Source organism: Myotis brandtii, unplaced genomic scaffold, assembly GCF_000412655.1.
Source record: "Myotis brandtii unplaced genomic scaffold, ASM41265v1 scaffold90, whole genome shotgun sequence".
NCBI classification, from domain to species: domain Eukaryota; kingdom Metazoa; phylum Chordata; class Mammalia; order Chiroptera; family Vespertilionidae; genus Myotis; species Myotis brandtii.
This window is the reverse complement of record NW_005371694.1, coordinates 229,359-253,541: the sequence shown is the minus strand read 5'-3', so window position 1 is coordinate 253,541 and position 24,183 is coordinate 229,359. Positions and strand designations below refer to the sequence as shown.

The following is a 24,183-nucleotide window of genomic DNA, read 5'->3' as shown; positions in this document are numbered from 1 at the left end:
CTTTGGAATTAGTTGGCTATTTTTTTAAAAGGCTGCCTGCCAGATGTTGTTTAATCTCAACAAGATAGATGCTTAGCACTTTTTTTTTTTTAATTCTCACCGAGGATATTTTTTTCCATTGATTTTCTTTTTTAGAGAGAGTGGAGTGGAGGGAGAAGGTAGATAGGAAGCAAGAGAAATGTAGATGTGAGAGAGACACCTTGATTGGTTGCCTCCTGTACTAGCCCTGACCGGTTCCTGGGATCTGGCCTGTAATGCGGTATGTGCCCATGACTGGGAATTGAACCCGTGACCCTTCGCTCTACCAATGGAGCAAAACCAGTCAGAGGAGATGCTTAGCATTTTAGATTTATTATCTTTTCTAATACATTCATTCAAAGTTTATGACTATCCTCTAAGTATTGCTTTAGTTGCATCACAAAAGTTTTGATATGTAAAATTTTTAAATATTTTTATAGAAAACATAATTGATAAATAGCAATATGTAAGTTTAAGGTGTACAACATGTATGCATTTATATATTGCAATATGATTATCACTATAGCATTAGCCAACACCTCTATCATGTCACATATTATCACTTCTTATTGGGCATGGGAACAATTAAGATCTAGTCTCTTAGCGACTTTGGAGTTTACAGTATTGTTGCCTATAATCACTATGCTTTGCATTAGTTCTTCAGGACTTATTTATCTACTAGTTTCTAGTTTGTATGCTTAAACAGCATTTCCCAATTACCCTACTCTCTAGCCTCTGGTAACCACCTTTCTACTCTGTTTTTACAAGATCTTGGCCTTTTTAGAGTCCACATGTAAGTGATATCATATGGCATTTGTTTTTCTCTGTCTGACTTATCTCACTTAGTATAATGCCCTCAAGCTCTAACCATGTTGTTGTAAATGGCAGAAGTTTTCTCTCATTGCTTAATAATATTTCATATTTTATGTGTGTGTACACATGTACACGCGTACATACCACATCTTCTTTATTTTCACCTATTGAGGAACACAAGTAGTTTTCATATCTTGGCTATTGTGAGTAATGCCAAATAAACATGAGAGTGCCCATATCTCTTTGACATCCTGTTTTTTATCCCTTAGATATATACTCAAAAGTGGAACTGCTGGATTATATGGTAGTTCTACTTTTAATTTTTTTAGAAACCTCCATACTGTTTTTCATAGTGGCTACACCAATTTACATTTTCATGAAAGGTATATAAGGGTTCCCTTATCTGTACAGTCTTGAAACAGTTTGCTATCTCTTGATGATAGCCAGTTAGATCATTTGTATTTTTTAAAATATATTTTTATTGATTTCAGAGACGAAGGGAGAGGGAGAGATACAAACATCAATGATGAGAGAGAATCATTGATTGGCTGCCTCCTGCACAACCCCCACTGGGGATTGAGCTCGAAACCCGGGTATGTGCCCCGACCAGGAATTGAACCGTCAACTGTCAAACACTGAGCCACACCAGCCAGGCCTGTATGTTGCTTTTTAATTTTGTTGCTTGTTTTTTGCTGTGAAGAAGCCTTAAAGTTTGATATAGATTGAGGTTATTTTGCTTTTGGTGTCATCCAAAAAAATCATTGCTAAGACCAATGTTGAGGGCTTCTTCCCTAAATTTGCTTCAGGAATGATGGTATCAGGTCTTATTTTTATGTCTTTGATTGATCCTGAGTTCTATTACCAGAGCTAAATGGGGCAAGACTCCTACCATGTCCCTTGGCCTATGGTGCTAAATACTTCAAATCACATAAATGCAGTTTTGTCCATGGATGGATATTTAATTCATTGTTTAAAAAGTGGGGCAAAAAAGGGGAAAATATTATGCTGTCATGATGATATCACCTAAAATTTTAGTTAGTTTGAAATACTTTCTTATTTTCATATATCTTTGTTATCCTACAAGGTACTTAAAAGTGTGTTTCTGGGTCATTAAACATAGGAGGGTTTTCCTAGTTTTCTTTTATTTTTTAATTGCTTGATTAATTATATTGTGGTCCCTTGAAATTTCCTGAGATTTATTTTATGGTCATATATAATTTTTTAAATGGTTCTGTGTGTGCTTAAAAATAATATATATTCTTCACTGGTTGGCTATTATTCTTTATATATTTATAGGTTAAGCATTTAATTTTTATCTGCTTGTTCTATTATGAAAAACATTGAATTAATGTTTAGTGGCATTGGAGTTGCTATATCCTCTTTAATGCTGCCAATTTTTGCTTTACTTTGTCTCCATGTTATTAGCCACAAAATAAATTTAAAATAGGTATATCTTTCTGGTGAATTGAATCTTTTATCTTTATGAAATGACTTTTTAATCTCTAGTAATTTTTGTGCCTCAAAGTATCTTTTGTCTGTTATTAAAATAGTTTGGGGATTGGGCTTATTGATTAGATGAAATACCTTTTTAAATTCTTATACTTTCAACTTTTCTGTATCACTATGTTTTAGATATGTCTCTTATAAATAGCATATAATTAGATTTGCTTTTTTATTTGTTTTTACAAAGTGTATGGTTATCTTTTATCTGGATCGTTTAGTCTACTATGTTTAAATAATTATCGATATATTTGGGTTCATATTTAATATCTTATTTTGTGCTTCAGTGGTCTTCCCCCCCTTTTTTGCCATTTTCATAGTATTTTTGAAAAACAGTTCATTATTTTAGAAATTTTGGTTAATTTACACAATATAACATGCATACTCATCAAAGACCATAATGTTAACACTATTTTTACCTGTGTCCATACATTTCTGAGGCCTTAGAATGTCTCCATCTACCCACACATCCTGACTTATATGTTGTTGTTACCTTAATTTTAATTCTGTGTTTTTTAAATATATTTATATTGATTTTAGAGAAAGGAAGGGAGAGGAATAAAGAGAAACATTGATCAGCTACTTCCTGCACTCTTCCCCCCACACCCCTCACTGGGGATTGAGCCTGCAATCTGGGCATATGCCCTGACTGGGAATCAAACCATGACCTCCAGGTTCATGGGCCAACACTCAACCACTGAGTCACACCGGCCGGGCTTAATTCTGTTTTTAAAAAATCTTTACATGACATTTAAAAAATGTATACAGTAGTCTTTTTTATAAACCATTTTTTTTCCTAGTTCATTTCTCTTTTGATATACCAGTTTGTATCACTTTTTTTCTTCCTAAAATACATCCCTTAGTATTTCTTTTTAAGAGCTTATGTTTGTAACATTCTTTCCTTCTTTGTTTGATAGTATTATTTTGTCCTCATTCTTAAAGGTATTTTCACTGAGTTTACAATATATAAGCTTGATAGTTATATCTTTTCACATAAACTATCATTATACCTTCTTTGAGCATTCATTTTAGATAGATAGATAGATAGATAGATGGATGATAGATAGATTTTTTATTTTATTTTATTGATTTTTTTACAGAGAGGAAGGGGGAGGGATAGAGAGTTAGAAACATCAATGGGAGAGAAACATTGACCATCTGCCTCCGGCACACCCCCCACTGGGGATGTGCCCACAACCAAGGTACATGCCCTTGATCAGAGTAGAACCTGGGACCCTTCAGTCCGCAGGCCAACGCTCTATCCACTGAACCAAACCAGTCAGGGTTAGCTTTCATTGTTGTAAAGTCTGCTGTCACTCTAATAGCTCCTTTAAAGGCACTTTTTCTATGGCTGCTCTTAAGATTTTCTCTTTGATTATTTTGAAGTTTTACCATGATGTATCTAGGTGGGGACCCCCTGTCCCCAAACACACACACATACACACACACACACATTATACAGATGGGTGAGATCCCAATAAGCCCATCATTAAGTTGGAAATATCCTAAGTAAAAAATGCATTTAATACACATAACCTACCAAACATCATATCTTAGCCTCAAACATATTAGCCCACACTTGGGTAAAATCATCTAACACAATGAATACAGTTTAGAATATCAGTTGTTTACACTCATGATAACATGGATGACTGGGAGATGTGTCTTACCGATGCTGCCCAGAATCATGAGAGTATCATACCACATATCACTAGCTCAGGAAAAGATCAAAATTCAAAGTTCAGTTTCTGCTAAGTACATACTGCTTTCCCTCCTTCATAAAGCCAAAAAATTGTAAGTCAAACCATCATTAATTTGGAGGTTGTATGTATATTACTGCTTGGAGTTGATGGGATATCTTGACTCTATACCAGTGATGGCGAACCTATGACACACGTTTCAGAGGTGACACGCGAACTCATTTTTTTGGTTGATTTTTCTTTGTTAAACGGCATTTAAATATATAAAATAAATATCAAAAATATAAATCTTTGTTTTACTATGGTTGCAGTTATCAAAAAATTTCTATATGTGACACAGCACCAGAGTTAAATTAGGGTTTTTCTTTTTTTTTTTTTTATTTTCTTTTTTATTTTTTTAATTAAATCTTTATTGTTCAGGTTACATTTGTTCCTCTTTTTTTCCCCCCCATAACTCCCCTCCTCCCAGTTCCCGCCCCACCCTCCGCCCTCACTCCCCACCCACTGTCCTCATCCATAGGTGCACGATTTTTGTCCAGTCTCTTCCCGCATCTCCCATTCCCCTTTCCCCGCCAAGAATAGTCAGTCCATTCCCTTTCTATGTCCCTGATTCATTATAATCACCAGTTCATTCTGTAAATCAGATTATTTATTCACTTGATTCTTAGATTCACTTGTTGATAGATGCATGTTTGTTGTTCACAATTTGTATCTTTACCTTTTTCTTCTTCCTCCTCTTAAAGGATACCTTTCAGCATTTCATATAATACTGGTTTAGTGGTGATGAACTCCTTTAGCTTTTCCTTATCTGTGAAGCTCTTTATCTGACCTTCAATTCTGAATGATAGCTTTGCTGGATAAAGTAATCTTGGTTGTAGGTTCTTGGCATTCATCACTTTGAATATTTCTTGCCACTCCCTTCTGGCCTGCAAAGTTTCTGTTGAGAAATCAGCTGACAGTCGTATGGGTATTCCCTTGTAGGTAATTGAGTCTCTTTCTCTTGCTGCTTTTAAGATTCTCTCTTTGTCTTTTGCTCTTGGCATTTTAATTATGATGTGTCTTGGTGTGGTCCTCTTTGGATTCCTTTTGTTTGGGGTTCTCTGCGCTTCTTGGACCTGTAAGTCCATTTCTTTCACCAGGTGGGGGAAGTTTTCTGCCATTATTTCTTCAAATAGGTTTTCAATATCTTGCTGTCTCTCATCTTCTGGCACCCCTATTATTCTGATGTTGGTACGCTTGAAGCTGTCCCAGAGGCTCCTTACACTATCTTCATATTTTCGGATTCTTTTTTCATTTTGCTTTTCCGGTTGGGTGTTTTTTGCTTCTTCGCATTTCAAATCTTTGACTTGATTCTTGCGCTCCTCTGGTCTGCTATTGGGTGTAATATTCTTTATTTCCGACCGTGTATGCTTAATTTCTAGTTGTTTCTTTATCATAGCATCGAGGGTCTCATTAGTTTTCGTGAGGCTCTCCAAAAGTTTATTGCAAGCCCTCAAAATTGCGTTTTTTAGCTCTATATCCTCCATTTCTGTCATGTTTTTTTGTCTCCGCATTTTTTATGCTTTCTTGGTGCACCCCCTAGTGGTCTTTGTGCGCAGTCTTGTTCTAGTTGAGCCTTGATTGTTGTAGTTAATACTAGAGGGATTTGACCACCAGGCCGACTGGCTGTGTGAATCAGCTGTGTCTGCCGCGGAAAACTTCTGTCCTCTGGGGAGGTGCTAATCTAGCCTTTGCCTGAGGCGATCCGGCAAATGGCTCTGCGCAGGGCTTGGGCGGGGCGGGCTCAACAGGGCGGGCGGAGGGAGCGGTTATGGCCCCTCTCAGTCCCGTTCCCAGAGGCTCTGCTTCTCAGAACCCCAGGAACCGCTGCAAACCTCGGAGGGAAAGCTGCCTTCCAACTGATGCCAGACACTCCCGCTTCTCCCGTTTGAGTCCGAGTCCCCAGCGATTCGCCCGTATCTGGAGCTCAGAGTCTGAGACTCCCCCCTGACCGAAAACGACAACCGCGCTCTCAGCCACCAGCCCGCTTTGCGCGCGCACCTCCGCACCTGAGTATTTTCCACACTGCGCCTCCTCTGAGCCTCGGTGTGCTGTTATTTTTCCTTCTAGTTGAAGAGTCTCTCCTCAGCCAGCCTTCCTGTGGTTCTGGGTGATGTCCGTTCCGTCTTTTAGTTGTATTTTTGAAGTGGTTGTTTGCGGCAGCAGTCTGCGGTGTTTACCTATCGACATTTGGATTTTTAAAAGTGACCCAGGTGATTCCCATGTAATGATAGGTTTGGGGATGAATACTAACCACATGCAACAAAGAAATGGATTTGGTCTTTGCTCATAGTACTATCACACATAAAACATGATTTCTTTATTTCATCTTGAGTATTTCAAAGATATATCATTGTTGGAAAATCTGTGTTATCAGGAGAAAGAGTACATAGTTAATTTCATTCAGCTAAAATAGAAACTGGTGTTTGTATTTCAAACATTTTATAGTTCATTTGTAGGCAAATTAGCCATACACTGCATCGTATGGGATAAGGAAGCCGAAGGCCTGTTCGAACACCTTTGCTGTCTGCAGTTACCAAGATAAAACGTCTCCAATTCGCACAGGAACACAAGGATTGGACAGTCGAGCATTGGAAAAAAGTCATGTGGTCCGATAAATCACGTTTCCAGTTGCATCATGCAGATGGCAGAGTGAGAATTTGGCAGAAACAGCATGAAAGCGTATACCCCCCATGCATGAGTACAACCCTTCAAGCTGCTGGGGGCAGTGGCATGATTTGGGCCCTTTAATTCGTGTGGAAGAACGTCTGAATAGCACAACATACCTAAGTATCGTTGCTGATCAGGTTCATCCTATCATGTTGATGGCGTATCCCAATGGAGATGGCTTCTTCCAACAAGACAATGCGCCATGCTAAGGTGCTCGAACTGTGCAGGAGTGGTTTCAAGAACATGAGGGAGACTTTACCTTGCTTAGGTGGCGCCCGCAATCACCAGATCGCAATCCAATTGAGCATTTGTGGGACGAAGTTAGAAGAGCCATCAGGCAGCTGGTTCCACAACCATCAAATCTCACAGAACTGGACAGTGCTATTCATCAGGCATGGTGTCAGATTCCTCGCATCACCTTTCAACATCTCATGGAGTCAATGTTAAGAAGAATCGCTGCAGGATTGAAGGCAAAAGGTGGCCCAACAAAGTACTGATGGGGTGGTCATAATAATCTGGCCACTCAGTGTTTGTATTGGTTTCTTTTATATGCTTTGGAAAATTTGTAGTTATCTCATTATATACTTGTCTTTGAATCATCATTTTTCTTCTTTTCATCTGAACCACAGTAAGATACATTTTTTCTTTTTGCCCTTTGTGTCTCTTAACCCCTCATTTTTTGTCCCCTCTCCATTTTTTAGAGAAGGGGATAGGAGAGACATAGATGTGAGAGAGAAATATTCATCAGTTGCCTCCCACACTCACCCCAACCAGGAATTGGACCTGCAACCTGGGTATGTGTCCTGACTGGGAATTGAATCCACCACCTTTTAGTGTACGGGACAGCACTGCAACCAGCTGAGCCACATTGGCCAGGGCACTCTTCACCCCATTTTTAAATGGACTTTTTTTCAGAATTAATCTGCTCTTTTTCTGTCATTTATATAAAAATAGAGAAATATGCTAATTAACTGGGACGCCATAACGGTTCGACTGGACAGGAGGAGTTTGTGCGCACAGCTTTGGGGGCGGGGCGGCAGGGGCCTCCGCGTTCCTGTGCTGGGGGTGGGCTGCTTCAAGGGCCGGAGAGGGAGGCAGGGCCAGACCGGCAGCGGACACGGCTGCTGCGGGGCCCGGGGAACAAAGCCGGGCCGGACTGGTGACTCAAGGGTGGGCGGTGCCACACGATTTTGAATCGCACGCTGGGCTCCTAGTCCTTCCTAGCTAATAAAAGACAAAAAGGGTAATTGACCGTACCTTTGCTATGCTTCCCATTGGCTAATCAGGGCGATATGCAAATTAACCACCAACAAAGATGGTGGTTAATTTGCATACGTAGGCTCCAAGCGGTGGAGCGAAGCCAAATGGCCCCCAAGCCAGCTGAACAGTGAGGCCTCACGGCCCCGGGATCAGCAGAGCCGCGAGGCCTCACAGGCCCGGGATCAGCGGAGCAGTGAGGCCTGACGGCTGGGGGTGGGGGCCTCTGGCTGGAACTCAGCCAGAGCGAAGGCCTGGGTCCTGGGTGCCAGAGGAAACCTGGTGCCAGCAGCCAAGGGAAGGGAAGGCCTATTGCACGAATCTCTTCGTGCAACAGGCCTCTAGTATGTATATAAAAGGTTAAGCAACCGACCGGTAGGCATAACGCACACTGACCACCAGGGGGCAGATGCGCAACGCAGGAGCTGCCAAATGACAGCAACTTTGCAGAGTGCCCTTTCGCACTCCGGGACCCCACAGGGGTGTTGGATTGCCGGTTTTGGCCTGATCCCTGTAGGCCAGGCCGAAGGACCCCACCTGCCAGAGGGACCCTGCTCATTCCACAGACACTTTTTGAGCCCTGGCACCGCCCCAGGTGCTGCTGGCCAGGGATGGACAGCAGTCCCACCCCACTGGCCATCTTCTAATTAATTTCCTTTCAATGTGCACGAATCCATGCACCAGACCTCTAGTATAATATATTAAACTCATCCATTAAAATAGTTATGAATAAATCCCAGCACTCCATATGGAAAACAAACCTGAAAATAAATTATTATAATACTATATTATACATAGCACCAAGGAGGGATGAAAATGTACTTTGAAGACATATTAGAAAGGACACCTGATCAGATTGGGGATGATTAGAGGTTTCCTGAAGAAAATAATGTCTCAGATGAATTGAAAATAATATGGAGGAAGTCAAGTGCATTGCTTTTTCAGAGGTAAAGAGATATAAATTATTTTTTAACTGAGCGTAGAATTTGACAGGAAATTAGTAATGGACAGTTAACTTAGATCTCGTCAGTATAAGGCCTTTAATGCCTAGCTATGAAAGTGAAACTTTATTTGGACCCTCATTAGTCTTAATCATGAGGTATAGTTTTAATTGGCAAAGTATACACTTAAGAGTCAATTTAGCCCTAGCCAGTTTGGCTCAGTGGATAGAGTGTCGGCCTGCGGACCAGAGGGTCCCGGGTTCAATTCCAGTCAGAGGCACGTACCTTGGTTGCAGGCTCCTCCCTGGCTTAGGCCCTGGTGCAGGAGGCAACCAATTGATGGGTTTGTCTCACATCAATGTTTCTCTCTGTCTCCCCCTCTTTTCTATACTCCCTAAAAATCAATGGAAAAATATCCTCGGGTGAGGATTAACCAAAATAAAAAAAAAGAGAGAGAGAGAGAGAGTCAATTTAACATTTGCTCTTGTAATTTAAAGGCAGTTCTTAGAATGGAAAAATAATTTCATCTTATAGAATTCTTTTAAATTTCTTGTTTTGAATGAAGAGGACATTAATTGGGAGTTCTAGTTACTCCTGTTTGGAAATGTTTCACTATGAAAAAAAGTATTTAAGAAATATGCTGGCAACCATATGTTTTATATGTTGTAAATTTAACATACCTATAAGAAAGAAAACTGGAGAGAAGAAAAGTAGGAGGTTAAATGGGAAAATGGGTGAAATCTGAGGAAAACAGCTAAGTTGTTATCTAATTTCTAGATGAGTAAAAAAGTGGGCTTTATAAAACAAGATATATGTCTGCTTCAGCAAACACTTTTGTGACCTTTGCAAATTACTTAACCTCTCTGAGCTTCTGGGTGTGTTTCTTTTATTTGCAAAATTAGGTTATGTTACAAACCTTTATGAGCTCCTTTGAAGATTAAATGAGCAGAAATACAGCTACTTAACTGAGCCCTGACATGTAATTTTATTTAGCCCTAAACATTGGTCTAAGACTGTACCGACTTTATCTTTACAATAACCCCAATTTGTGGCTGAAAAAACTACAACACAGAAATGTTAAGTGTATGATCAAGACCATACCAATAAGTAGCAGCCAGAGGATATGGCAACCAAGACATTTTGACCTTAAGAACCATTACCATTAATGGTATTTCTTGTGTTCTTGTAATTTTTAGGACATAATTTTCATAAAAAGTGATAGATATTGTAATACCATTACAAATATTAGAATCAGTAGGTATTTAATGTCTTAGTACAACCTGCTTTAATGTGCAAGAATTTCTTATTTAGCATCTTTAATAGATTGCAATCTAGCTTCAATGTAAATGCTTCCAGAGTCAAGGAATCTTATTAATAGTAAAGCAAACCGTCTCATTGTTAGATAACTCAAAATTTAAGGAATTTCTCTTTATCCTCTGATAAAATTTTTGTTCTTGCTGGTTTTACCCATTGGGTCTAACTCTCTGCCCTATGGAGAAATAGTAAATGGACAGCTACTTTTATAGACAAATGTTCAAATGATTAGGCAACAGTTTCTCTTTCTCATACTATGCTAAATACCAGTATCTATTCAACTCCTTTCGACTGAGGGCCTTCTACTCTGAATGCATTCCAGTTCTTTTTTAAAATGTGCTTATTGCCCTAGCTGGTTTGGCTCAGTGGATGGAGTGTTGGCCTGCAGACTGAAGGGTACAGGATTTGATTCTGGTCAAGGGCACATGCCCCGGTTACGGACTCGATCCCCAGTGTGGGGTGTGCAGGAGGCAGCCGATCAATGATTCTCTCTCATCATTGATGTTTCTATCTTTCTCTCCCTCTCTCTTCCTCTCTGAAATCAATAAAAATATATGTATTTTTAAAATGTGCTTATTGCTTGGCCAGCGTGGCTCAGTTGTTGAGAATCGGTCTACTAGTATAAACCAGGAGGTCACAGTTCAATTCCCGGTCAGGGCACATGCCCGGGTTACAGGCTGGATTCCCAGTAGGGGGAGTGCAGAAGGCTTCGGATCAGTGATTCTCATCAGTAATGGTTCCCCCCCCTCCCGCCTGAAATCAATAAAAATATATTTAGAAAAAAATGTGCTTATTATAAATTATATACCAAATTTTGTGTGGTTTTGATTTCTTGTAACATTTATGTAAAAAAAAAAAAAAAGGAAAGAAAACCTGTTCACAGATCTGTATACACTTAACTGTTCAGTCATTGTTATGATGTGCAATTTATGGACTCAACAGAGATATGCTTACACTTCCTACAGTGACTACTAATTAATGTTTATTGAATATTTACTATGCACTATGCCCTTTTGTAAGCTCTTTACATATAACTTAATTAATCACAGTAATCCTGTGAGATTGATGCTTGTTCACTATTTAACAGATGAAGAAAATGAGGCACAGTGTTAAGTAACTTACCCCATATTACATGGTTTATACTGAATCTCAGCATCAATTGAGATTTAAACCTAGGCATTCTTAACAACTATAGCAGTGTATATATACAGTATATGTATGTCTAGTTCAGGCTGCTTTAACAAAATACCACAGAGTGGGTGGGTTAAAAAAACATAAATTTGTTTCTCAAAGTTCTGGTGGCTGGCAACATCCAGATCAAGATGCTAGCATGATCAGAGTTCTGGTGAAGGTCCTCCTGGTTAGTACATAGAGTCTTCTCACTGTATCCGGACATGACAGAGAGAGACCACCCTCAATTACCTAATTCCCAAAAGACTCACCTCCAAATGCCATCACATTACAGCTCCAACGTGTAACTTTTGGGGGAACACAAAAATTCTGTCCATAGCAATATGTTACATAGTTCCTTTGTGAGCCTTTCTAATATCTTACCTACCTTATTTATCAGTTTTCTATAATAATTTGTCGTGTAGAAAATCAACTTTTGAAGTGACTCATTTGTAATTTGGTAAATTCAGTTACAATAGAAACCTTTCTTGATTAGTTTCAGCTAATAACTGACTTTGCCTGTTTCCTGATGTGTAAAATGTGAATTAATACTTATTTTAAGTATTAATATGCATACTAGTACATATACATACATATAGTTGTATGTGTATAATTATACTGTCATATGTGTAAGTTTGTGCACCTATCCACAGGCTAGTAAAATTGTTTACAAGGTTTTTAAGTACCAAAAGCAGCGAGGCACAGCAATTATTAAGATTGACTTAGTAGATGTTTAACCCAGAGCAAGGTTTTTAACCTCTCTTTGCCCTGGTTTTCTCTTCTGTAATATGGGTGTAATGTTCCTTTTAGGGCTGTTTATGAGGATTAATGGGTTTATAACGCACTTAGATCAGGATTTAACAACTTGTAAACTAATATATTAATGATGAAATAGTATTATATTACACCAATATCTAGCATAGCACCTGTATTTTTTTAAGTTAATGAACAAATTATGTTTAAATATTTCTGAACTAGTAAATTTTTAAGAGTATAAAATGAAATATGAAATTTGTTCATTAAAATCAGTAAGTCACATCATCTTTTATTGCAGAGGAGAGAAAGAAACCCTGAAGAACAAAGGTTAAGTAACTTGAAGATTATGCAGTTTTCCAGTGATTACCAAGTTACTTGTAACTAAACCAGGTCTGGTACCCTGGTCTTTAGTCTTCTAGCTTTTTTTCCCTTTTTCTTCTTCTTTTTTTTAATAAACAAGGGACCTAGAGGGGATAAAACACAAAATAACTTTCATGTGAAGAATTTTAGTGACATGGTAAAACTATTAGAAGTGTTTCAGCAATAATGGATTACCCAGAATAATTAGTGTTCTACTTAAAGTTTTTTTGTTCTTTCTTAATAGAACCACTATATTCTTTATGATAAGCCATGAACTTGAATTTTTGGTCTTCCTATATCCTGCTACCATCAATGTGATATCAATGAATTATTATCCTTGAAAAATTTTCCATTCTATTGAACATCCTCATAGAAAAAAATGTGAAGGCTTTTTATGTGTATGCTTTGGTTATTACTAATTAATGCAAGCATTATATTTGAAGTATTTTAATTCTACTTACAAAGAATTACTTCATTGGAATTTGTATATTTTAATCTTTATTCTCAAACTAATTAGCTAGTGAGTAGAGAATTTAGTTTAATTGTTGAATAGACGAGTTAAATTGTTTTAATTTAAAAATAATAGTGTTGGAAAAACTTTGTGCAGCAATCTAATTCAACTTCAGTTTTAACAAAATCACTTCTACAGTATCCTGGCAAATGGTCCTGCAACTCTACTTAAATATTTCTTGGTTTGAATTTTTATATTATCTGGAAGCATAAGAAAATTCCACTTAGGTAACTTCAGACTCATCTTAAACCCCATAATTCTTTATTCTTTGAAAATGTTAACTTCCCATTTTAAGCAGTAATTAGTCCTAGTAAGTAATTTTAACATACTTTTTAATTTACAGATTGCCCAAGGACTCCAGACACTCCCAGTAGTGACCCTCGTTGTTCTACTAGCAATAATAGATTGATGGCCTTAAAAAAACAATTGGATATAGAGCTTAAAGTAAAACAAGGTGCAGAGAACATGATACAGATGTATTCAAATGGATCCTCAAAGGTAGGTACAATAAATGTAAGTGTATCCAGTCAATTCACATTATTCCTAGATTCTGTAAGTGTGAATTCACCTACCCAATAAAATTTGTCTGTAACCTGACGAGTACTTATGATACTTCCACAGTCATTTGTGGATATATACACAGGGGCAATAAATTTGAATTATTTGATGTACATGTTCACAGCTAAGGTTGAATAAGGTGATGCTCCACCTTCTCATGTAATCTCTTATATTATAAACCAGAGATTTTCAACTGGTGTGCCTCAAGAATTTTAAAAACATGCAATACCTGACTATTTTGTCAGAGGCACTGACCTCTTTTTCCTTAGATTGTCAAATTAAAAAAAATGACAACAGGCACCACAACAACATCTCTCTGGTGTGACTGAATCAGAAGTATCCTTTTTTTTTTTTTATCAGATCATCAAGAAATATATTTTGGTGTGCTACAGAATTTTAGGAATTAGTTTGTGTGTGCCATGAGATGAAAAGGGTGAAAATTGCTGATATAAACAAGTACACTGTAAAACAAGTTGGAAACAAATGTTTTTTAAAATAACTTATTTCTACCTAAACCAATCAAAAAATACTTTTAGCTATATGAGTAAAGGGTACATAGGAACTCTCCATATTTGCAACTTTTCTGGAACTCTAAAATTATTCTAAAACAAAAAGGTTATTTTAAAACTAGAGGCCGGATGGGGACTCAGCCCTCGCAGCCCCGGCTTCGTCTGGAAGGTCGTCCAGAAGGACATCTGGCTATCTGGTCTAATTAGCATATTATGCTTTTATTATTATAGATATTTAGGCTCTAATAAGTTTTCCATCACTACATACAGGTTTTTAGAAAAGGACAAATTAAAAGATAGGACATTCTGGCATGAGTGATTTTTTGGACTACACCTGTGGGTTCTTATAAGGCATAGATGTTATGGGCATATAATTCCTAATTGTAGAACAGTGTTGTAGGGAGCAATTGTCACTACTGCAAATGTGTCCTTTTTCTGAGGTATAGTGTGGAAGAGAAAATGTTGGGAACCACTGAAATACATTATCATGAAGGTTCTTTCCAATCTCAGGTTCTATAGTTGTGTAATTTCCAAAAAGTCTTAAAAAGGTCAATTTATTATAAAATCCACCTTTTTACTCTCAACTAATTTACTTCAAAGATTCTTGGCTCTGCAAATCAGTGTTTCTTATATATGTTAATAGATATTTCTTAAGTAATTTCAGAATGAAAGTTTAGGCATTTGTTTGTTTTGTTTATTTTGTTTTTAGTTTAGGAAGAATTTGAAATCGGGGATGGGGGAAATCTTTGTTTGGAGCCATTTACTTACCCACCCAAATGAAATTTGGAGGATGGAAAAGAAAGAAATGTGTATATGTTTTAAATAAGATTTTAAAATCTTAGTTATGAAAATGAGATTATATGCAGTATTTCCAAAGAATTTTTAAATTATTTTTAGAGAAGTATATTTGTTTATATTTGATAGCATGTTATTTCACTCACTTTGAACATTTCTGGAGTCGCAGAGTTGGTTTTTCTGTGTTACTTTTAATATTGACCTCTTGTTTTTATCAGTGTTATTTTGGACTTTTTAAGGCAAACACTGTGTTTTTGGAGCTGTGAATGCAGCATATTATGTGGAGTGTTTTAAAGTAACTCAGCTACCACCCTCTGGAGTAAGGTTTTTTTCATGTAGGGTTGATGAATTAGATTGAGAGGTTAATGAACCCTTTGAGGTTATAGGAGAAGTGCTAGTAAGTGTGTATGTTGGCAGATGGATGAATGAGCAAGCCATAGATTTCACCGTATTCTCAGAGTGGCCCGTGGGCCTCCCTCCCTCCATCCCTACCCCCAGTTGAGCAGGGGTATGGACATATTAAAATACATAGGTAACTTTTGATAACCACAGGCCCAGAATGAACAGGGCTATGAGCAGCCTGCTAAAGCAAATAGATAATTTTACAATAGCTTTTGTCTTTAATTAAAGATTCATTTATTTGAGATTGGCTCAAGTGGAGTTCCAGAACATATTAACAGCTTCTACAATTTCTGAGGTATTGCATGTTTTAAAAATTCTGTGGCACACCGATTGAAAATGGCTGGTTTATAGTATAAGAGATTACATACGAAGGTGAAGTGTCACCTTGTTTATCTGTCAGAAGAAATCATTAAAGTGTTAGTATAAGATTTTAAGTATGATTTGGAGTTTAAGAAGGAATTACTGATCTGGGTAAACCTAGTATATACAGGGTAAGGAACTGTGCAAAACAATGGCTTGTTCTAAGAAATGGAAGTGATTTCATATGGCTATTAACAGGCTCTCAACTTATTTCTTATCCAACATATCTGAGGGTAGGTAGAATGTACTTCTAATAATAGTAACAATCATCAACTGTAATGGCCATTTTCAATGAAAGGCCATGCCTTTATGGGAGAACAAATCTGAATCTCCATAAAGGCACATTTTATTTCAGAAAAGTCCTCTAGGTGATTTCAGCGGGACTTTTTTATTTTGTTCTCCACTGGGAGAACTTTCAGTGAGTGAGATATAATGAGAGGTGTAGCATAATTGAAAGACAAACCAGATTATAAAGTACTTGGTACAAAATTAAGCATCTGAAATTCTGTCTTATGAGATATGGGGAGCTGCTGAAAGACTTTTAGCTGAGAAAATACATAATCAGATTTAAAGTTTAGAAAGTTTAGAAAGTTTACATCCATCTTCCTCAGACATGAATTTGAGACGTTCAAGTCTACTGGCATCAAGTTTAAGTAGGCTTTTGTAGTAGTCTGGGTTAAACGTGCTTCATCCTTCTTGTAACAGCAATGAAAGCAAAGAAGGCAGGGTCAAAGCAATTTAGATAGAATAAATATGTGGTGTCTGAATATGAGGAAGAAGGCAGAGTCAATAATGATTCTTAGATTGGTATGTAGACTGACTGGTGAATGGTAGTAATTCACGACCGGGAGCAAATTTAGAGACATGGATAATTAATTCACTTTGGCAGTAAATAGACATCTTTAGAATTTTGGTTATTGAATTTTGTATGACCAAATTATTACCCCAATACATGTTATAGCCAGAATTGCTCTTTTGAGAGGTAAGTCAGATATTTTTATACTCCTGTTCAAAACCCTCCAAGGACTTTCTATCATGCTTAGAACAAAATTCCTTACTGTGACTCTGCAAGTTCATGCATGATTTACCCCTCACTGCCTTCTGATCTTTTAAAACACTGACTCTCTCTCCTTACACTCTAGCTATATTGGCTTCTTTGGATACCTTGAACATACCAAGCATGATCTTATCTCAGGGACTTTGTATTTACTGTGTTTCTGCCTACATTATCTCTTTTCCCAAGAACTTTCATGGCTTTTTCTCTCTTGCTTCATTATAATCTCTCATGAGATGCTATCTCTTTAGCAAGCTCTATACAACTATCCTATGCGAAACAGCAACCTTTCTCTCCTTATCCCTGTCATTGCATTACCACTAGTTAAGGTTATAATTTACACAATCAATTTCTTTTTCATGTTAACAACAGAATGTAGATTTCATGACTCTAAGTAGCAACATTGGTTTTCAGAATAATCTCTGAGGGCTTAATAGGCATGTTGAAGAGATGTTTTCTCTTTCATATAGGCAGATGACAAACCAAGCTATTTATTAAAATTTGGGATTCTTTCTAGCCTCTATCACATTTTTAAAAAATGCTCCCAAGTCTTTTATACTTATTTCTCATTTGAAAATACCTGACCATCCACCCAGGCCTCCCTCTCCCCAATCTTCCAATCTTCACATATTCCAATCTTATCTATATTAATAGCCCACAAAACCTTTCTGGATTCCTTTAGCTAAAATTGATCCTATCTGCCCTGGCTGGCTCAGTTGGTTGGAGCCATTGTCTGATACACCAAAAAAAATTGCAGGTTCAGTTCTCGGTCAGGGCACAAACCTAGGTTACAGATTCTGTCCCATCTGGGGCATGTGTGGGAGGCAACTGGTTGATTGATGTTTCTCTCTCATCGATGTTTCTCTTTCTCTCTCTCTCTGTTTCTCTTTCCTTCTGTCTCCCTCTCCCCTTCCCCCACCCCCACTTCCTCTCTCTCTCTCTCTCTCTCTCTCTCTCCCTTTTTCTTTCTCTCTCTCTCTCTCTCAAATCAGTAAGCATATCCTCTGGTGAGGACTAAAAAGGAAAAAAAATGATTCTATCTTCGAATTTTTCTTTGGCTACTTTTAACATTCTGATACATATAATAATTATATCTATTCAGTCAAACTAAGTTTTATAGGGTATATCATAATTGATTAATTATTTAATTAATTAATTGTTAAGCTGATTAATTATTTTCACTGGATGTGACCACATTTAACACTTACAAAGTAAGCCATAAATATGTGATGGCAAAATAAAGATAGTGTTGGTTTATTTATTTATTTCTGAAAGCTCTGTGTGTGATGTAGTTTATGACTTGCAAAACAAAAATAGTTTTTTATAAATTGAAAAAATATTGTACATTGGAAATATAACTATCAGGCATTGTAGAGTATTAACATTAGGTAACTACTTTATTAGGTTGAACCACATGAGATTGCTGTTCAAAATCAGTCAGATAACAGCATTTTCATATGGTTCAAACTAATGTATGTAAAAATCTTCCCAAAGTTTTAGCATAAAAGCAAGTATTCCTCTGATACATAAACCAGTTGATGTACTTTGGAACTACATTATCTCTTACCTCAAACATATTAGGTGCTCAATAAAAAATACAGGAATGCCTGAAACCAGAAAACTGACATGTAGTTACTGTAAATTGCTTGTGACAGGTAATATCCAATGTCAGTTTTAAATGCCTTCATCATACTTTGACATCTGTGCAGATCTTCAGTAATCTGTGGGAAAATTCACTTATTTTAAAAATGAAATACAAACGATCTTTCTTGCATGTTGAATTGAAATAGTTAAGAAAAGAGTGTTTTCAAAAAAGTAAGTGATAAGGCTACTGTCTTTTCACATACTGATAAAATAATAAAAGTAGATTAGTTTAAAAGTATAGTATTATATAGTTTACTTAATATTTATACTTTTACATTAGAACTTTATTAAAATAAGGTAATCATGATTTTTATTGCTCTAAAAGAACATTTTAATGCCATTCATGTGCTAGGTAATATACTGTTAGTTTATCTAATACATACAAAAGCTGTATAGTTTAGAGTGGTATTTCCATTTACATAATTTCTTCAAGAAACCTAAAGCTTGTAGAAGATACGTAACTAACCCAAAAGTTATAAATATATTAAGATTTGGGTATAAGTCTATCTGATTGCAAAACATATTTGGCCCTAATAAATTCGGAGCTTCGGAATACTGAGTTTTTTCTCTTACTCTGATCTGGTCTCAAAGAAAAGTTATTTCAAGTCTTTAGTTTGTCTGATGTTCCTAATCCTGGATAGGAGGTAGAATTAAAGAGAAAGATCTTTTCATTTTAAATTTGAAAGGTGAATAGGTGTATTCATAAAAGCATATGTAAACCATAGACAAACACCAAATTCAAGATAGTATCATTACTAGTAAAGCATAATTAACAAATTGTGTGTGTGTGTGTGTGTGTGTGTGTACACTTCTTCATGGTATAAATTAATAGGTAAGGGACTTAATAAACTATTTTAGTTTATTTCCTTGGTGTGAAATCTAAATTTATTTAATAAACAAAATCTGACTACAAGTTTTTTTTCTTAAATGACTAACCTTGGAAGCAAGAAAGAATGGAAGCAAAATTTATAAATTTGCTAATTGTTTTTTCCTCCACTGTGTATCAACCTAGTTTGGTGTTTAATATAATATACTTTAGGTTATTTTCTTTTCTTTTATTTTGTATATAATAGCAATAGTATCTCTCCCACCACATATATCTCTCATCCTGCCCTTTATAGTACTAGTATACTATGTGTGTGTTTGATTTATTGAAATGATGCTATATCTGGCGCTTGCCTCTTAGCTTCCAGTCTTGAGTCTCCTGGACAATATAGGTTGATTATATGCTATTTTATTTCTAAATTAATGCTAGTTGTATTAGTAGTGATAAAAGTAGAGATGCTGGAAAATTGGCCTTTCTTGTAAAATAAGTGCTTCCTAACTATGCTCAGTTTTATTTACCATTTCCTTTTTTGTGGATTGAAGCCTACTAGATTTTGAGAACTAATGTAACTGTCTAAATAGGAGATAGCATCATTTGTTTTATATGAAACTTCTGAAGAAAATTTCCTGTATTTTCTATGGCTGCTGTAACAAATTACTACAAATTTAATGGCTTAAAACAACACAAATTTATTATGTTACAACTTTGAAATTGAGAATTTTAAAATGGATCTCACTGAGCTAAAATCAAGGTATTGACAGAGTTGTGATTTCTTATGGAAGATAGGGGATAATTCACTTTCTTGTTCTTCCCAACTTCTATAGGCTGCCCATATTCCTTGGCTCATGGCCCCCTTCCTCTAGCTTTGAAGCCAACAATAGCAGGTTCAGTTCTTCTCATCTACCTCCTCATCTGCCTTCCTCTTCCACCCTTAAAAATCCTTCTTATTACATTGGGCCCACATGGGTAATCCATGATAATCTTTATATTTTGAGATTGGGTGACTAACATCTAATTCTATCTACTATCTTAATTCCCCTTTTGCCATGTAAGGTAACATGTTCACAATATAGGTTGATTTCCAAATTTAAAATTTATCTGCTTTATCTGCTCACAAGTTTCCAGGATATGGACTTCTATGGGTGGGTTATTATTTTGCCTACCACACTTCTGTCAGTAATATTCAGTGTTACTATAACTAAACTGAGGTGTACAGCACAATAATGCCATTTCACTTAATTCAGGACCTTTCTTAAAGTCTTAAGAGATGACAGTATTCACTATAATTTCCACCCTAACTTTACTGAAGTCTCATTTTTTGACATTCAAGAGTTTCTAGGGACCTTTCTCATCATAACCAATGTTGACAAATGCTATTTCCTATTCCTTTGTCAGAATTTAAAGGAACACAAATACTGTCTACAATTAGCTATTTTTAAAATGTGTGAAGCTCCATGAAACTTAATGTAATGGGAAAGGAAGAGATTTTCTAAAAATTTCAGGCTTAGTTGCTGAGACAGCTCACATACAGTGCTTTTGAATATGAGAGTTACTGGCCCTGGTATATGAAAATTCTCTGTTTTTGTGTTAAGCAATGAAAGAAAATTACAAATGTGAATTTGGATTTTTTAAAAACCAGTAGTAAGACTTACTTCTTTCTCTCAAATTGTCTTAACTAATGAAGTTGTTTTTTTCTTTTATCACCTTTTCTGCTTGATGACTTTTTAAAATAAATATATCGACAAGTACATATATTATAGTGTTCACAGTGTTCTTTGAACTCTTATTTTTCATTTGCTGATATCATTTGATCTTATTTAGAATCTGTGAAAATGTTTTGTCTCTTTATCTGCTTACCTTTTCAAACTTATTTTTAAAAGGATCGGAAACTCCATGGCACAGCTCAGCAACTGCTCCAGGACAGCAAGACAAAAATAGAAGTGATACGAATGCAGATTCTTCAGGCAGTCCAGACCAATGAATTGGCTTTTGACAATGGTGATGGGATAGAGATAAATTTTTATTCTGATGATTATGGGCAATATGATATGATAAATAATTTTATGTAAAAAAGACACAGCGTTTAAAATTGAGGGGGAGGCGGCATTATGTTTTATCTTATGTGTTCAATCTTTGAGTTTTGATCTAAAGGCTCTATATCAAAATTGTATCTGTTATATTCAGTGTATTAAGCACTGTTCTTTTAATATAAGAATTCATTTTTTTTTATTGATGAGTTTTAATCACTACATATTAGAAAGTGAAGTAAACTTTGACGTGGGTTCAATTAACTTTGTTTTTGTTTTCTCCTCTAGCAAAACCTGTCATAAGTCCTCTTGAACTTCGGATGGAAGAATTAAGGCATCATTTTAGGATAGAGTTTGCAGTCGCAGAAGGTGCAAAGAATGTAATGAAATTACTTGGCTCAGGAAAAGTAACAGACAGAAAAGCACTTTCAGAAGTAATTTTAAATAAAAATTTTAACTTAATAAATATACTACTTAAAGAATGTAGTTACTTAAGTAATAACAATTGTCTTTTCCCTGTCCAAGGCTCAAGCAAGATTTAATGAATCAAGTCAGAAGTTGGACCTTTTAAAGTATTCATTAGAGCAAAGATTAAATGAACTTCCCAAGAATCATCCCAAAAGCAGTATCATTATTGAGGAGCTTTCACTTGTAGCATCACCAACACTAAGTCCACGCCAAAGTATGATATCTACACAAAATCAATATAGTACGCTATCCAAACCAGCAGCACTAACAGGTATGTAGTATATATCTTCTGATTATTTTTGGTGCTTTTTTGGCTACATCTGGTCCTAGTTTAATAAATGAATAAAAACTTGTGCACAGATTTTTAAAAATATTGTGGGGAGATACACATAACATAAATGAATTACTTTAGCCATTTAAAAATATACAATTCAGAAGTGTTTAGTATATTTCTAATGTTGTGTAACTATCACCACTATCTAGTTACAGAGCATTTTCATTACCCCAGAAGGAAACCCCATATCCACTCCCCTTTCCCCTCCAGTTCCTGGCATCCACTATTGGCTTTTGTCTCAATAGATTTGTCTGTTCTAGATATGTCCTTTAAGCAAAATTATATCATTTTGTGGCCTTCTGTGTCTAGCTTCTTTGATTTAGTGTACTGTTTTCAAGGTTTGTGCTTGTAGCATGTATCAGTGCTTCATTTTTTTTTTTTATTGATTTTTTTACAGAGAGGAAGGGAGAGAGATAGAGTTAGAAAGATCGATGAGAGAGAAACATCGATCAGCTGCCTCCTGCACACCTCTTACTGGGGATGTGCCCACAACGAAGGTACATGCCCTTGACCGGAATTGAACCCGGGACCTTTCAGTCCGCAGGCCGACGCTCTATCCACTGAGCCAAACCGGTTAGGGCAATGCTTCATTTCTTTTATGGCTAAACTAGAGGCCCGGTGCATGAAATTTGTGCACGGAAGGGGGGTCCTCTCAGCCCAACCTGCGTCCTCTTGCAATCTGGGACCCCTCGGGGGATGTCGGGCCTAAACTGGCAGTCAGACATCCCTCTCGCAATCCGGGACACTGCATACACCAGTGACCATATTTTTCATACAGGTGAAAGGCATCTTGCTGTTGTATGGAAAGCTACATTTTTTTTTTGCCCTGATTATAAAAAGTAGTACATAACATGATCCTTCTGAGGCAGTAGTACCATTTTCCCCATCTTATGGGTGGAAAAACTGAAGCAGAGAGAAGTTAAGTAATTGGCTTTGTCACACAGTTATAAGTGTCAGAATCAGGGCTGACCACAAAATGTGCAAGCCAGAGTCCATGCATGTCATCTCTGCATCATCCTGTTTTTTTCAGTGTTAGAGTAGACTTGCCAGGTTATAATTTTTAAATCTAAGAGACTGTACCCAATATATAGGGTAGGGTCCCTAGGCCTGGCTGGTGATCAGGGCCATCTGTGGGGCGATGGGCAGGCAGGGCGATCAGGGGGCCCCCACTGGTAACCGCCTTGGCTGGCAGCCTGGCACCGCCTGCTGGCTGGCCCTGCCCCCCCAATAGCCATCACCGGTCACCTCCCTCTTGGGGGGCAGACACTCAAAAAAGGAGCGTCTGTCCCCTAGTGGTCAGTACGCGTCATAGCAGCCAGTCATTCCATCAGTCAATTTGCATATTAGGGTTTTATTATATAGGACTAGAGGCCCAGTGCATGAAATTTGTGCACTGCAGGGGGGAGGGTGTCCCTCAACCCAGCCTTCACCCTCTTCAATCTGGGACATCCCTCTCGCAATCTGGGACTGCTGGCTCCTAACCACTCGGCTGCCTGCCTGCCTGATTGCTCCAAACTGCTTCTGCCTGCCATCCTGATCACCCCCAAACCGCTCCCTGCTGGCTTGATTGATGCCTAACCACTCCCCTGCCGACCCGATGGCCCCCAACTGCCTTCCCCTACTGGCCTGGTCGCCCCTAACTGCCCTCCCCTGCAGGCCTGGTTGCCCCCAACTGCCCTCCCCTGCTGACCTCTTCACCCACAACTGCCCTCCCCTGCCGGCCATCTTATGACAACATGGGAGCAGCCATCTTGTGGTAGCCATCTAGTGACGACATGGGGGCGGCCATCTTGTGAGGGCGCGAGGGCCACCTAGGCTTTTATTAGTATAGATAATATTCCATTGTATGGGTATATATACGAGATTTTGTTTACTTATTCATCAGCTGATGAATGTTTAGGTTGTTTCCACCTTTTGACTATCTTACCTAATAATAGACAAACATGGTAATTGACCGTACCTTCGCTACACTTCCCATTGGCTAATCAGTGAGATATGCAAATTAACTGCCAACAAAGATGGCGGCCTGCAGCCACGGAGCTCGAATGAGCAGGAGGCTTGCTTGCTCCAGTGATGGAGGAAGCCAAGGTTCCCCGCCTGCCGCGGCCAGCTCTAAGCTACACTCAAAGCAACAAAGTTTCAATTATAGAAGCTAAA

At 37.4% G+C, this 24,183-nt stretch overlaps 1 protein-coding gene across 6 annotated transcripts in view; it reads left to right on the top strand.

Annotated features, from left to right (window-relative positions):
• PKN2 (protein kinase N2) overlaps positions 1-24,183 on the top strand; it is a 157,442-nt gene that overhangs the window by 71,921 nt on the left and 61,338 nt on the right. For 4 of the 6 annotated variants that reach the window (XM_014532603.1, XM_014532604.1, XM_014532605.1 and 1 more), the window contains exons 3-6: positions 13,393-13,562; positions 21,078-21,195; positions 21,513-21,658; positions 21,750-21,963. In XM_014532603.1, the coding sequence (XP_014388089.1) occupies positions 13,393-13,562; positions 21,078-21,195; positions 21,513-21,658; positions 21,750-21,963 (648 nt within the window). Of the gene's footprint in view, positions 1-12,476; positions 12,569-13,392; positions 13,563-21,077; positions 21,196-21,512; positions 21,659-21,749; positions 21,964-24,183 lie in introns of all 6 variants that reach the window. The other 2 variants (XM_014532606.1, XM_005885314.2) reach the window with 2 other exon arrangements.